Raw genomic sequence first — 16,733 nt, 5'->3', positions numbered from 1 at the left:
CCTCAGTAACCTCACCCTGCACGTCAGGGACAGGACGGCTTTCCAGTAACCCGGAGAGAAGTCACTACGGTCAAACACCAGGACGCCGTGCACTGGGTCCTCACTGGAGACATGTGTTCACGGGGCAGGCAGGATAGGGAGTGCGGTTACTTCCCACCCGGGCCAGAGGAGGGAGTGACAGGAAGGCCTCACATGAAAGGTGACCCGAGCCCCTCGGTGGAAGGGGGTGGAGCAACAGCCTGGGCAGAGACCTACCATCCTCCAGGCCTCAAGGAGGCCACAGCGAACTCCTCACCCGGCCGCACCAGAGACGCCAGGGGGGCCCACAGCCCCGCGGGTCGCACCCATGTACCAGAGAGGGAGGTGCAGAGAGAGCCTCGACCGGCACGCTCAGGACATGGACTGCAAGGGCTGGAGGGACGATCGGGCCAAATCAGACCTCCGGGGACACACACTCAAAGTACAGGATCCCTGGGGGTAAAGCCCACCCTGCAGAAAGAGACAGAAATGAGAGGGCAGGGTTCTCAGCAGCATCGCTGGGCCCCTGACTCCAGCCGCATGGAAACCCCGCTCCTCAGGGCCCTGGGCACACGCTCCGGTCACCACGTGGTGGGGAGGGGCGGGGGCTGGGGGAGGGGAAGGTGAGGGAGGGGGCGAGGAGGGGAGGGGAGGGTGACGAGAGTGGGGAGAAGAGCTTACATATTTTAAAAAACTAAAAAGATAAAGAGCTATCGGGAGAGCATCCAGCTGCACGGTCACCCGTCCTCCCTGCCCGGGCCCACAATGCCCACATCGCCCACATTGCCAGGGCCCTGCTGAGAGTCCTCCTCTCTGTCACCCAAGCACTCGTCCCATCAGCATGGGGCACAGGGCGTCAGCAATATCCAAAGACCATCTGTGCAGATGCACCAGCAGGCCGAACGAACCCCTCCACTCCGAAACCCCCAGCTCCCAGCATCTGCCTCAGCTCCGCTGGCCGGGGAGCACACGTCCTCCGAGGAAGAGCCCGCCTTCCTCAAGAGGGGCCCAGAGCAACCGCAGCACCCGGGGTGCTGCTCCTGCTCCCAACAGAGGCCGGGGCAGAATCAAGGGCACAGAAAACAGCCTTTAACTGACAAAGAAAGGCGAGCAGCTGGGACAGCACCCAGAACTCCCAGGGAGGAGCAGGCTGAGGGGGAATGATTCAGGTGTGGGCGCTGCCCAGGGAGGCTGGAGAGCAGCTGTGGCCTGAGGCACAGCCAGGGGCCAGGAGCCCGCCCCAGCCTCGCCCCCAGGACAGGCCTGACATTGGGCTCCTACCCTGTAGGGAGAAGGCTCCACAGCCTTGCAGGGGCAGGGCCTCTGGTCACAGCTCCTCCCTGCCGGCCACACTGCCCCACAGCCAAGGCGGGCTCAGCCTGGTCCTGGCATCCTGATCTGGGGTGTGGGTAAAACTGTAGTATTTCCAGAATATCTTGCCTGGCTTTCATATATACGCATATCAACAGGTGCTCAAGGGTGGAGAGAAATATGGCTTTAGTGCATTTGTGTCATTCCTCCGGGGTGGAGAGAAGTTCATCTCCATATCAGTGGGTAATTACCTGGGCAACTGAGGGCTTATCTGTACCTGAAAGGTGAGGGGGCGGGCCGGTTTTGCTTCTGCTGGAGCAGGAGAGAAGGCTCTGGACTGCAGTTTGTAGGCAATAAATGGATTTTAAACTTTATTTCTCCCTTTGACTGATTTCAGTTTTTAGAGGTATTTTGCCCCGGGATTTCCTCTCCCCAGACTTACATGGGCACAGCTTGTCTGGCAGGCGATGGCCTGACGACAGCAGGTACCCTCTCTGTATGAGTGGAGGTCTGCACCAGGCGGACACTCAGCCTGCAGGATGAATCTGCACTTTAAATCTGCACTTTATAGTTAAGGTGCAGATTTAAGTGCCAGGGTGAGGAAAAGGGGGACAGAAGCACTGTGTTTCACTGCAACCCTAATATGTTCCAGCTGGGCACCTGGCAGAACCACTGGCTGCTTCCGGAGAGTCCTCATTGCCTGTTTAAGGTGGGGGTCACACACCTGTCTGTGCACTGAGGGCATGTGTGGGGCCCCACCCAGGGAAGGGGCCTGTCCTGCCAGTGGGTTTCAGCCCCAGGCAAGTTCACTCTTGATTTGGTGAAACCAAAAAATGACAATGGAACGTCCTTGGGGTGAAAGGGTTCATACCCAACTTTACTCCCACGGTGGCAGGTCAAGCACTAGAATCCCATCCACTCACAGCACGTCTACATGCAGCAAGCTGGTCCCTGCCTCTGGGCCACTCTACCCCTGCAGCCGTCTCAGTCTCTGTCCTCAGCGCTGCCACCACTCCAATCTCGTCTCTGCTCTCCTGCAGCTGTGCAGCCCAGAGCCCTGGGAAAAGCTCTTTATATAGAGTCAATAATAACATATTGCCCACACGTGAGCAATGGGCAAGCCAACCAGGGTCAGATGAGAATCCTGGCCAGAGAAACTTTCATTTTCTCCATACTCCACTCTTCCAAGATTCTCATCTCACAATCTATACACCCTTGATTTTCTGCAATGGTCCCTGTGCAAGAAAACTGGAACAATGTAACCAAATTACACAATAACAACAGGGGCTACAACAATATACAGATAACAAAAATTATGATACAGGTAACAGAAATTATAATAATCCTCAAGCCTGAGAGGACCCATTGCCCATTGTCTGTATTCAAACCAGTTGTTCTCAGAGGAGGTCGTGACTCACTCTTCCCCTGCACACTCAGCAAGCAGCAGTGTTTGCTCGAGTGTGCGCCCAATCCACACGGACATTAGGGGGATTGATCTTAAGGGTGATAAGGCACATGTTTTAGTGAACCAGGAGAACCACAGGTGGGCTTTACAATACCCACCTTCTCCAGGCCCTGGACTTGCAGACACACAGGCCGGCCTGGTGGCTTTGTCTCCGGCTTCCACTTCTTGGCCCTCACTTTAGCCAACTGCCAAAACTGTCGCTCTGGCTTCATTTGCTGCCACAGCTCCAGTAAGATTTTGACTTTCCACCCAACTTCCCTCTGTCGGCTCCTGCCTTTATCAAATCTGCCCACATCTGGATCCTCATGACCTTCACGGGGCTCTTTAAACTCTTCCTCGAGAAGCAGACCTTATTTCCTTCCACACTCTCATTGCTTCAGCCTCCCCCATGTCTGCTACTGTACAGGAAACCTCACTTATGGGCCGTCCTAAGCGAGGGGCAAGAATGGTCAGTAGGGGCCCAAAGAGGGACGAGGGAGCCATATGAAGCACATTTCTCACCCTCACAGTAAAAGGCTCCTCATCTGGGCCATAATTCTCTGGACTGTAGATGGCATTTTTCAGACCTAGCTCCCGTAACACCTGTTGGAGCTCAGCATACATCTGACATCTAGCAGGGGAGGATAGTAAATCACCCTGACTGAGCCAGACATTGTGGAGAGGCCATAATACAGTCTAGGAGGGCTTGACTTTCGGGGGTCTGATGCGCATTTTGCAGCTGCTCCCTCAGGGCAGGGTGAGTCATCAGGGAAGCCAGTTTCACCATCAAAATAATTCCAGCAACACCTACGTCCCAAAGACGCAGGAGCCAGACTGATACTGACTCCAAGGGATTCTGCTGAAAGCAGGAGCCCAAATCCACCAGCTCAACCTGAGTGCAGGGGTGGGGCACAGATTTATGACCTGGGGAGGGGGCTGCACTTCTCCGTGGTTGCTATGCCTTTTTCCTTAACGTCAACCAGGCGGGCTTTCCACAGAGGGGGGGCTGAGGCCTCCTACACCAGCAGGGCCTCCACCCCCACCTGTTGATCAAACCTGGGCTTCTCCTCCACTCCTGGGGTTGACGGCACCACTACATCCTTCACTGGCCCACAGCACCTCATAGCCTGCATTCAGGCTGCTGCTTCTCGGGCTGTCGTGACATCCTTTACCATTCCCACAGCACCTCGCAGTGACACCGTTTCAGTCATCAACAAATTTTTTATCTCCTCTACAGCACCTCGCAGCTCACATTCTCATGCTGCCCCTTCTCGTGCTTCTAGCAAGAGGGCGTCTTTCTCCCTACCGCTTTTAACACTGCTGAGAAAAGGCCAGCCCATGGTCCCCACTGCCTCGCAGGCACCCTGCTCCGTAAAGAACTCCCTACTTTGCGGAGGACCAACTTCATTGCCTCAGACATCACCTCCACCCCCTCCCAGTCATGCGGGGGGAGGGACAGCCCTCTAGGAGGCAAGCCACCTCTGACCACATGTCCGCTGGTAGACACTCGAATGTCTCCCCATCCATGGGGCAGCCGCTGAAGCACCCGTCATGAGGCTGGCCTGTTCTGTTCCTTGGTCTACATCCTGCCAATGTCACCAATTGTCTTGCCAGTGGGTTTCATCCACAGGCAAGTTCACTTTCAATTCAGTGAGACCGAAAAATAACAATGGAATGTTCTTAGGGTGAAAGGGTTTGTACCCAACTTTACTCCCACAGTGGCAGGTCAAGCGCTATAATCCTGTCTGCCTCAGAGCGAGTCTGCGTGCAGCAAGCCGGTCTCTGACCCTGGGCCTCTGCGGCCCCGCGGCCGTCCCAGTCTCTGCCCTTGCTTCCGCTCTCCTGCAGGCTTGCAGCCGTGCAGCCCAGAGCACTGGGCGGAGCTCTTTATATAGAGTCAGTAATAATGCATTGCCCACACGTGTGCCGTGAGCAAGCCGACCAGGGTCAGGTGAGAATCCTGGCCACGGGAACCTTCACTTTCTCTACAGGGCCCCTGCAGCCAGCCTCCCCAGCCTCAGTCCCCCAGAGCCCAGCCTTGCCACCCTGGCTGCTGAGAAACAAGCTCAGGAGAGGTTAGAGGAGACAGGGACTAGCGGTGACAGACCTTCACCACCTTCACATGCACCTGACAGTCATCTGTAAAAAGACGGCTGGAAACACAGGGACAGCTGGGCCCCTGGACAGAGCGCCAGGCAGCGCAGGGCTGTGCTCACCCGGCCCCGGCACCTCTCTACGGGGCAGTTACAACCCAGTGCGACACAGGCAGCCCCACTGACAGTCAGCCTCTGGGCACACGTGTGTCACATGTGGGAGGAAGCCTGTGTCACGTGAGGGGCCCACGTGTGTTATATGACATGAACGAACGTATCACATGGGAGGAAGATGCACGTCACGTGTGAGAGGATATACACCTAGCGCATGTGAGGAAACACGGTGTCGTGTGTGGGAGGGAGCACACGTGTTGCAGTGGGGAGGCCCTGTCACGTGTGAGGGAACATGTGCGTGGAGTGTGAGGGCTGGTGGGCTCTTTCCAGCAGCACATGTGTGCAGAGTGCGCATATCCGGCCCTCCTTCCCAGGGCCCCTGCCCAGAGATGAGCCAAAGCACTATGAAAACTCAGGACCTGGGCCAGTGACAACATATGGCAGCCAGGAGGCCTGAGCGCACGGGCAGCCCCCTCTGGGATGCCACCAGAAGGGCGAGTGCCCCTTCTCCCACCGCCACGCCCTGTGCATGCCCCTCACAACTATTACTGCACCATCCACACACCTATGCTGCCCTCTCCTGGGAGGCTCACCTCGGAGCACAAGCCTTCGTCCAGTTTGTCTATCTAGCAAATGACACAGAGAGGCCACAGAGGCCCAGAACTCGGCATCCACTGAACGAACGAATGCACGCTCCCGGGTCATCCCCATCCCAGAATCAGCACGGGAAGCACCAGCACGTTGGATGAGCGCCTCCACACCTACTACTGGATTCTCTGTAGATAAAGTGTGGAAATGGGAATTACAAGACTCGCCCTTCAGACCAGCGCTCACCAAAGGGGAGGGTGGGGGAGGGAACTGAGGGGCATCATGATCGGTGCACATGCTGTGGCGGGGGCACAGGGAAGACAGTGCAGCACGGAGAAGACAAGTAGGGACTTTGTGGTGTCCTACTACATGGATGGACAGTGACTGTAGTGCGTGGGGGGACTCGATAACATGGGTGAGTGTACTAACCACAGTGTTTTTCACGTGAAACCTTCAGAAGAGTGCATATCAGTGATACCTCAATAAAAATTAATAAATAAAAAAGACTCACTCTTCATCCTTCAATTCAACCAAGGCCAGGAAATAGAACAGAGGCCAGAGCCACAAGCTTTAAAGAGCAGTTTGCTGGGAAGTCTGAACGGAGCCAGACAACAGAGGAACACACAACTCTCTAGTAGCCACGGAATGAGGACAGAGAAGGTTTCCACGTGGCTATACACTTGTTAACCACAAACTTAAGTAAGCGTCCAATTTCTGCACCCTGCCGTGGGGAGGACTGATTACTAACACTCACTTGATGAACATGCTCCTTCCTCTAGGCCCAAGGAGTGACGAGCTGTACTCTAGAAACAGGCCTGTGCATCAGGAAGCTACATTTGCTAAAACTGAGCACACAGAGCTGTGAGCCACGTTCACCACAGGCGCCGACTTCTCCCAGCCACCTGGACGGCAGCTCAGCGCGACCGAGCCCCCCGCGGTCCCAGGATCCTGTTAGCAGCGCACATGCTGGGACCCGACCCCACCGCCATCATGCTCCCAAAAGGATCTATGGAAGGCTAAGCCTGTGTCACCTGGGGCTGATCCCTGCTTAGCGTCATAACCAAACAACTTTGGCTGATAAAACCAGATACAGTGTAACTTATTCATGTAACTTAATGCCTTACATTGCCTTATTTTGTTTTTAATTCACGGGTTTGTTAGCTTTCAATAGAAAAATTTTATAAGCATACCTAATTAAATAATAATTTCTTCCTTGTCTTCAAAGTTTAAAAACCGATGCTTTACCAGAAAGGTCAATGGGACAGCCTCAGAATTGGGTGAAATTAAAAAGCAAGTAGATGAGAAGAAGGCACTTAGGTGCCTGAGGGACAAGGCCAGGAGAACACCTGCCCCTGACAAGCTCTGCCCAGCTGCCCCCCAGACGGAAGCCCCACGCCTGACCCCCGACTCCTGCCCACTGGGTGTGGCAGCTCCTCCAGATGCAGGAGCTGTGAACTGCAGGGCCCAGGGCAGGGGAGGGGGGCAGGGGGGCAGGGGACAGGGTAAGGGGCAGGGGGCAGGGGGCAGGCCTCAGCCCAAGGGCAGCTAGGCCTCTTTCCCCACCTCTGTGCTGTTACCTGGCTGGTTCCCTCCCTCTGCCCTTCAGGCAGCATCCCCCAGACTGCAGGGCATCATGGCTGGGATTCCTCTTTCCCTGTTACACTGGCCATTGGCGACCATTTTTATGAATAAGTCATTCCCATCGGACATTTTCCAGGAAAAAGTAACACATACACAAACCTGAAAATCAGAAAACAATTCACATCACAAACATTTCCGTCACCTCGGGAACCATGGCTAGGATTCTGGGGCACATCAGTTTCAGTTACACAATGTAGTGATCCAACATTTGTATATGTTGCAAAACGATCCACTTTTTTTACACAATAGTTATCACATAGTATTTACAATTCTAATATTTCACTGAATCTCTCAACCGTTCTTAAGGTGTAATGCTTACAAGTAGTTTATAACTAACAGGTGTAGTGAGTGAACACTAGTCCATGGAGAGTAACCAGGTTCAATCACATGATTCCACCATCACACCAGCCAATTCCATGTTACCCAATCTAATATTTGCACATTTTAATTGGCTCTAATTTTTCACAATTATATGTACTGTTACAACAGTATCCCTTATATATAAAGCTCTTCTGTCTTGGATATAGGAATTATAGGTTAAATAATATGGACATTATTTTTAAGTCTCTAGCTATATGTCACCCAATTAGTTGCCAAAATGACTGAAAACCTAAAGTCCCTCATCAGCATATGAGAGGAACAATGTCACTATAGCCTATTCAGCAGCAAATATTCTTTGGCAGCTACTTTAATGCCATGTCCCCCGTGGGACAGTGAGGAGGACCCTGCCCACCAACACGGCCTCATGTGCACTTCCCCAGGATCAAAGGCAGAGCACGCCTTCCCAGCACCCCAGTGCCTGCGATGCACAGAAAGTAGACAGAGTCACCTCTGTTTGAGCCATGAGGAAAACAAAGTCCAGCAAGATTATCCCATTCACTCAAGGTCACTTGTTTGTGTCAAGCCATCGGCTGAACACTGAGCTCATGTGTACCCAATATTCTTTCTACCGCAGTGGCCAGAACAGCAAATGGTTCACATCCTATGACCGACCTAGATGGACTGGCAGAGATGGCCTGGAGCTCTGTTCAAAGGGGGTGGCCTCATCCAGGCTCAGGTACAGAGAGTGCTGTGGGCAATTAAAGGGGTCACCCTCTGGCCCAGGAAGAAGGGATGATGCTGGCCATGCCCCCAGGCTGTTTCTCAGTCATTTGAGTGGTAAATTCCATATGACCACAAACCCAAAACATAAAACCAAGCCAGTCACGCTACATAGAATAAGTCTGAATTACTGAACTCAAGCATTGCATACAGTTGGATATTTAAACCCCAATGAAAGTTTTACTTCATGTGGCATTAATTTTCTCAAATGTTGTTTGGAAAATCAAGAGCAAAATTGGTTATAAAACTAAGAATAGACTTGGTAATTAACATGTATACATTTGTTAAAAATAGTTACCTGATTATCATATTTAAGAGACTGCGTCCCAACCAAAAACCGAATGGCATCTGTTTCTGCAGTCTGAGGCGTCAGAGCACGTGCCTGCAGGAGGGAAGGAAAACGCACAAACACTTATGAAGTTAGAGTTAACAGAGAGATTAAAAAGCCAGTCACCTCCTCTATTGCTGAAGGAGTATCAACTAGTACAAAGTGCCTGCGAGACGATTCAGATACGATGAGAAGCCTTCAACTTTTGTGCGCTTTGTGACACAACAATTCCACTTCAAATATGTATATGCAAACAACTGCATATAGGCACAAAAATTAAGTAATAAACATGCAAATTATGCTTTTAATAAAACCATAATTATAAACAGGAATATACTAGTTGAATAAATTTCTCTACACCCATACTGCAGAAAACGGCAGAGCGGGTGGACCGAGTCGCCTACAGAGGACACCTGAAAAGCCAAACAAAATCCTCTGAATTTGTCTCCCGTCCTCAGAAATGCCCGGCCTGGGAGAGGAGGGAGCTCAGGGAGGTGAGACTGCCCTCTGGCCCCCTCCCACCGGGTGGCATCTGTCAGTCTGGAGAACGTGGCTGAGTGGCCGCTGCTGAGGAGAGCTTCTGATAGGCCCAGGGGGCTGGAGGTACAGACACAAAGTTGTGTGGTGTGTCCTTTGGCCCAGGGCCCTCCACACAGAAGGGGCCAGCAAAGCACTACGGCTTCGCATGGGGGGGACCCCACAGGGTCACAGGCCAAGAGAAGGTGACCTGGAATTAGATCAGCTCACAGACTAAAATCCAAATCCCCTCAGCCCGTGATTGGGTTTAAGGTGTCTGAGCAAGCAGGCGCTTCTGTGCCAGCCAGGCCCCCGCAGCAGGGACAGGAAGCCCTCTGAAGGAAGGTAAAGACATCTAAAGTTTCTGCAATTTTTCACACAATGTCTAACGCTCAATCAAAAATAGCCAGTCATAAAATAAGACGAAATTATGGTCAAAAACCAAACAAGAGAAAAAGGCCAGTTGAGCATTCAGATGATCAGGTTCCCTGGGACACAAGCTCTTCAGTGCTAAGTTCTGTGCACAGGGCGTTTCCTGGGAAGCGCTCTTGGGAACGATACCGCGCAGGGGTGAAGGACGTGGGCCTGTCAGAGGGAAAGCGGGACTGCAGTGCGGTCTCTGCCAATCCCGGGTGAGTCAGGAGCCGGAATGGCCTTCGGAGTCAAGGCAGGACGGCCAGTCCTTCTCACCGCCGACCCCGACCCCCACTCGGCCATCCCTGCTTGCGGGCTGCCCCTGGAGAGGGTGTGACCAGGGTAAAGGGGTTCTGTTCGGCTGAGGGCAACCCTAGAGCAGGACCCAGCTGAGAGCTCCCTGCCGCCCACAGACCCAGAAGTTGCCGGGTTTCCTGAAAGAGAGATCCGGGCAGGGCGCCACAGCACCAATTACCACGGCCAAGCTTCTATGCAGGAATTAAAACATCAAACTAAGAATTTCGGTGGAAGAATCTGAGCCTAGGGAGGAAAAGATTATGCAGCTGGTTAATATTAGAGCTGTGACTACTATTTCCAGCTTATAAATTCAAACCCAGCTTTCAGTATAATGAGTAAGCAGGCCTAGATCAAGTCCCGTGAGTCCCTCTCACGGTGCCCGAGTCCCTCTCGGGCACCCTCAGGTGAGAGGGACTCGGGCAGGTGAGCGGGACTTGGGCAGGGTGAGGGGCCGTGGGCCGTGCTGGCTCTGGGGACGGAAAAAGTAGCCCATGAGCAAAGGCGTCTAGGTGGCCTCTAGAACCAGAAAAGGCAAAGTGACGCATTCTCCCCTGCGACTCCTCAGGAATGAAGCCTGGACAATGATATGGCTTCAGCAGTGAGGCCCACACTGGGCTTCAGGACGACAGAACTCTGGGGTAACAAAATGCGGTTCTTTCAGGCCATTGCATCGCTGCTGATTTGTTAAGACAGGAACAGGACACCAGTGCTGCCACACAGTGGTCACCAAGCGGGCCCCGCGGCCCACACCCTGCCCCCCACGCAGCCAGAAACAGGCTTGAGGCACCACTCCCTCCCCTACCACAGCGAGTCCCGACATATTTTTTTCAACTTCTTGATTCATTCTTTTTCAGACACAGTAAGAGATACAGTCTGACCGCCCTCCTGACTGTGGGTCCCACCTGGTCCTGCCCCGTTTCCACAGCCGAGGCAAACCAGCTCCGGGCGGAGGGTGGCCCTCCCCCGGGGCACTCTCTGGGGGGCGCAAGGATGCCACACACATCCCACCCTTCTCCAAAAGGGTCACTGGCACAAAAAAATACCAAATACATTTCAGGAAAACCAAAAAAGTATGTGTAAAGCAGTATTAACATTATTAGACATTTAAAGGGGAAAAAAAACCTATTCCAGCCAATTGTTTAAACCACGTGAAGGCCCCATGGTCAGTGTGCCTACGTCCCTTCAGCAAAACGTGGCTGCAAAATCTTTGGAGTCTTAGACCCAAAACTAAGGCGTTCTCTGTGAATCTACAGGCCTGCCAAAAACATACATGTGCAAACACAGCACCCTGCACATATCAGCATGTATCCTGTCCCAGACCCCCTGAATCCCATCCAATTTAAACACCCCTCATGAGAGAAAAAGGGCTCTGATGAGAGAGGGTCCACACCACTCCGGGAAGGCGAAACCCAGGGGCTCTGAGGGCTGACCCTTGCATCACAGAGGCCATTCGGGACCGGCGCCCCTCCCAACAAGAGCACCAGGACGCCATGGAGGCACCCCAGGTGGACAAAGCCTGCAAGCCCCCAAAACTGGGACCCAGGAGAGGAGTTATATGAAAAGGAGTGAGGGACCTCCATTAAAAGAGGTCCACGGTCCAAGGCAGTCATTAAGAGCAGACCGCGCAGGCCCGCATGGCAGAGCCACGGCGGGTGCCACAGAGGAGGCAGCAGCCCCACCCCCAGCAAGCAGACTCCTGTTAGGAGAGGGGGCGAGACGCCCCCAGGGCAAGACAGCAGATGGGCACCAGGAGCGCCAGCGCAGACCCTGTCATGAAAAACCGGCACCCACTGGAACGCGCCCACAGCTCAGCTTCAGCCAGAGGCAGGATTAAAAGCCATCACTTTAGAATAGAAAAAAAAGAAAAAAAAGTCAACTGTATCACTGGTTACTACGCTGAAAAAGAAGGGCATTTCAGGCATGCAGACGCTGCTCGAGTGGCAGCAGGGAACCGGTGTCCGAGTTGCTTCCGCTTACGCAGTTTCTAAGGCCAGGAACCACACACCTGAAGAGGAATAATGGTGAGCATCTGGAAACACCCTAACCAGATCGTGTGCTTCAGACAGAAAAGCTGCCAGTTTCAGAAAAGCACCACAAATTTGAAACTGTGTTGTTCTGCCACACAGAGGACTTCAAAAAAAAAGAACTGAAGAAGAAAATCATGCCTGTAAAAAAAATCTCAACTGCATCTTCAAAAATTACAGCAAACCTTCATAAAAGGTGAAGATCTTTCTAGTACATTATTGGGTAAAATTACAAAAACACCTTAATTCTGGCCATTTTGATGACGGATGTTTACCTATGTAACCCTGCTTCTTCAATTAAGCGAATGACACAGTGACCCTTGTCAGCCTGGCCGTAGGGTGGTTTCAGGTGTTCCAGTACTAAGATCGAGTCTCTATAGTGAACTGGGTCACGAAACATTTCCTCGTATTTTCTCTCGGTTTGTCCGCACAACTCAATGAGGCAGGCAGGAAGACAGGATGGATGACATTATTCCCACCTAGAAGACAAAGATGCTGAGGACCAGAGGCATTAAGTGACTTAGGGTCACAAATGTGCCATGGGGGAAAACAGCAGACGCCCAGGCGCAAGTGCAGTCCTCTTTCTTCTCTATGGGGAGCAGCGGACTGGCAACAGGACGTTTATGTGTTTGAAGTCGGAACATGGGCCACTTTATTACAATTCCACTTGTTTTCCCGTTCTCAAAAGAAAGGCCGCCGCGCTCTCTTCATAGACCTGTCTTTCTCGTCCACCGTCACCACCTCGCGCCCCTCCCCGTGGACAGGCCCCTGGAGAAGCGGAGGCGCAGCAGGAAGAGTCAGAACACGGGGGGCACAGCATCAGTGGCAGGGTATTAACTGAGAGAGTGCGATCTCCTTGGGAAACTCGACATTGCATTTACTCATTCCGCGAGTAAATGCTCCCCCTGCATGACGGACAGCGGAACCTACAGCCACGACTTCCACCTAGAGCCACACTCCAGGTGCGTGCGAGGCTCCGCCAACAGGGGGCGGCGGGGAGGGGCTTTTCTTGGAGCAGGTAAACCCAGGGCGCGCAAGCTCCCGCCGGAATGGCCCTCTTCGCCAAGTCACTTGCCCCCGACAACCCAGAGGACGAGGCCGTGACCAGGACGAAGCAGCAGAGCGCCAGAGGGACCGCCTGGGCAGCAGATCGCTGCCCAGCCTCCTTGCAGACGGCGCCTCCTCCTCCTGGGCTGGACAGACCCCCCAAACACAGAGGAGGGGGATGCATTACGAGGAGACCTCCTGGGCGACTCGAGATGCCTGCGGCATGGAGCTAGGCCTCTGAGGCGGGGGCGTAGCCCGCAGGACTGGCGCTCGGTCCCCTGTTCACGACTGCAAGCCCGCGGGTGGCAAAGCCACGCTGCCCGCCCGCTGCCGCTGCCTGTGGCCTGGGCGCCCACCCACCGTCCCACTGCCCCTGCATGCCCAGCCCCCGCCTCCAGCAACCAGCTGCCCGCACACTGGCCCTGCAAGCTGCCTGACCTGCCTCCTCTGGTTCCTCCCCTCGGCTGGGGAGCCAGCTGGCACCCGCCCTGCCCTCCCGCACCCTGGCTCCTCACTCTCTGTCCTTCCCGATCACCGCCAACCTCACTGGGTGCACAGCCCAGAGCCTCTCTCCGCTGACCGCCCTGCCCCCTCCCCATGGGCCCCCTGCAGGCATGTGAGGCCTGGCCCCAGAGCCCTGTTGGGACACCCCACCTTCCACCCATCCTGCCTGGGGACCTGCCCCACCCTGCAGGCACACACACCCGCCCGGCCGCCTCCCTGGCAGCTCCCTTCCCCAAGCCTCACTCCGCTACTGCCTGGTCTCCCGTGCCCACCTGTGCCCAGACCAGTAGCACCTGGGTCAGCCACACTGGTGCCCGCCCCTCCGCAGCCCGTGAGGCCATTGGCTGCCAGAGCTCCAGTCCCCTCCCCTGCCCTGTCACTGCCAGCAGTCAGAAATCCTGGCCCTCCCGCAGCTCCCCCAGCCCTGAGGTCGCCCCCATGCCCTGCAGAGGGACCCCTCAGTCGTGCCTTCACCAGTGCTCCTGACGGGGGTCCCTGCCCACACCCCGCCCGCCTCACCCCCCATCCGGGCAGAGGGACCACGGGGTACAGCTGGCTCATCCTCACTCCCTCCTCCCAAACTCCAGGCAGTCACCCAAAACTTGAAGGAGGAGGAAGGCAGAAGCACAGACCCTCAGTGAAACTCAGCAACTGCTGGGGCCCAGAAGCAGAGGTGGAGGCGAGGCTGCAGGGCAGAGGGGCACCCGGGACACACAAGAGCCTGCGGGGAGCCGGGGGACGGCAGCACGTGGCCTCGCCAAGGACGCGGCCACACTGGGGACCCCTGGCCTCAGTCGCCTTGGCCTGGGGATGAATGACAGCTCGGGTTCACTCATGGACAAACGCCCTGCTGCCGGACGCCGGCCTGGGGCACGGGCCTGGGGCCTGGACCAGCCCAGTGCACGCAGGAGCCCAGCGAGCAGTACAGGAGGGCAGGAAGGCTCACCCATGGGAAGACCAGGCTGGGGAGCGGGTGCCGGAGCCCTGCCACCCCCGGCACACAGAGCAACAGGAAGAGACGTCAGGAGACCACATGCCCCAGATGTTGCTGCAGAAGAGCTGAAACCTGAAATTACACATATTGACATATCTTTATAAAATTGAATGCAGCAATCACCTCTTCAAAACAGAGAGAGAAGAAAAAAGTAGAAGAGAAAAAGGGGAAAAATCAAAGCAGAGCTGAGAGAAGGTACGAGACAATGCGGACCCCTGGGCCTGAGCTTGTGGAACAAAACCAGGACGGGCAGGGGATGGGCGGGGATGGGGCTGGGGATGGGGCAAGGTATGGGCAGGGGACAGGGCTGGGGACAGGGCAGGGGACGGGCGGGGGATGGGCAGGGACAGGTAGAGGATGGGCTGGGGACAGGGCAGGGGATGGGGTGGGGGGGGACGGGCGGGGGATGGGGCGGGGGATGGGGGGATGGGGATGGGCAGGGGATGGGAAGGGGATGGGGCAAGGAAAGGGCAGGGGATGGGTGGGAGATGGGCAGGGGAAGGGCAGGGGACAGAGCTGGGGACAGGCAGGGGAAGGGTGGGGGACGGGCGGGGGACGGGACTGGGGACAGGGCAGGGGATGGGCAAGGTATGGGCAGGGGACAGGGCTGGGGACCGGGCAGGGGATGGGCAGGGGACGGGGCAGGGGATGGGCGGGGGAAGGGGCAGGGGATGGGTGGGGGATGGGGCAGGAGACGGGGCAGGGGACTGGGCAGGGGATGGGCAGGGGATGGGGCAGGGGAAGGGGCAGGGGATGGGGCAGGGGAAGGGGCAGGGGATGGGACAGGGGAAGGGGCAGGGGACAGGGCTGAGGATGGGGCAGGGGAAGGGCAGGGGGCTGGGGATGGGGCTGGGGTCGGGCCAGGGCTGAGCTCAGGAAGTTCCAGGTCACGAAGGAAATCCCATTCAAAACTGGAGGACACCCAAAAATCAATAAAACCAAGACGTCACTGTTGGGAAGAAAATTCAGGGGTCTAAAATTTGGTATTGATAAAAAGGAATGAGAACAAACAAAGCTCCCAACTGAGGGAGCTCTTAAAGAACACCCCGGCAGCTGGTCCTCGGTCCCAAGAGGCCCCCATCACCCGGCCCCGGTCTGGGTGTGTGGGTGCCGACCCAGCAGGGCTGATTTGGGGTTCCCTGCATAGAGCTCACCTGGCACACTGTAGACAGTAAACACTTGTCAACTAAGTAAGTGAAAGGATTTCCAGGAAAACAAACTACCAAAACTAATTTCAAAAGAAAGAGAGAAATCTGAACAGCTAGTTGCCATGGCTCAGAAAGCCAATGCCAGGAGAGCGCAGGGCACCAGGGACAAGCGAGGCCAGCACGCTCGGACTGTCCCAGGCACGGAGACACAAGGGACGCTCCCGAATGCTTTGCACACAGCCAGGATCACAAAACTCAAGCAAGAAAATGTACGGAAAATTACATTATGTTATAAATGTCAGGAGCAAAGTTCCAAGTAAAATATCAGACAGAGCCCAGCAGAGTGTGCTGCCTGATGACCAGGTAGAATTCTTTTCAGAGAGACAAGAGGGCCGACATTTTGACAGGAATGTAAGTGACCGGAGGATCAGAAGAGAAACATCATGACTGGATATCAGTCCCGAGGATACTGAAAGCATTTGAAAAACTGAATATCCATCTCCGACTGTCAAAGTCCCGAGGGGTAAAACGGCAAGCCCTTGGCAGGGGGCCTGGTGACAGGGACTTCCTGACCCGCAGCAGGCAGACCCCAGGGCTGCACCATTCCCTGGCCAGCATATGGTAGAAAAGCCACAAGCCCAGGCAGCTCGCCTGGGCTGCACCTCCCACAACATGTGGCAGGGGCTGTGGGGTTGCTCACCCCTCCCACCCTCTGTGGTTCACACCCTCTGCACTGCTGGCTGTCCAGCTAGTGGCACTGCCAGGGAAAGCCACTGCAAAGGAGCCCACAGCATCATTCTTACCAGCCCTCCAACCCACATGGCCCTCTACGCTTGGCCAAGCTCACATCCGGGATTGGTAGGAAGGGCAGCATGGGCTTAGATGGGAGCCATGGTACCGGCCCCCGCTGTCCACACTGCCAGTGCCACACCCACTGCACGGGCCACGCTGAGTCACAGGCCTGGGCCCCCTGCCCCGGTGCGTGCACACTGCTGCTGGGAAGTCGCTCCTCCCACAAGCCTGCTATGCTGGCACATGTGTCCCTCAGTGTGTCTGCTAAAGGCCTGTTGGCCCACACAACTACACAAGATCTTCTTCATGTCAGAAGTTCAAACAAATAAGCTTACAGGAGAGAAATTCTAATCTTGTTT

The 16,733-nt window shown here is 55.2% G+C and overlaps 1 protein-coding gene across 1 annotated transcript in view; it reads right to left on the bottom strand.

Annotated features, from left to right (window-relative positions):
• EIPR1 (EARP complex and GARP complex interacting protein 1) overlaps positions 1-16,733 on the bottom strand; it is a 128,744-nt gene that overhangs the window by 106,209 nt on the left and 5,802 nt on the right. Inside the window, exon 2 of the mRNA XM_073217254.1 lies at positions 8,609-8,692. Within this exon, the coding sequence (XP_073073355.1) occupies positions 8,609-8,692 (84 nt within the window). The remainder of the gene's footprint in view (positions 1-8,608; positions 8,693-16,733) is intronic.

The sequence above is a fragment of the Manis javanica genome, chromosome 1, assembly GCF_040802235.1.
Source record: "Manis javanica isolate MJ-LG chromosome 1, MJ_LKY, whole genome shotgun sequence".
Taxonomy (NCBI): Eukaryota; Metazoa; Chordata; class Mammalia; order Pholidota; family Manidae; genus Manis; species Manis javanica.
The sequence above is the reverse complement of the archived record's forward strand: the minus strand, read 5'-3'. Positions and strand labels throughout refer to the sequence as shown.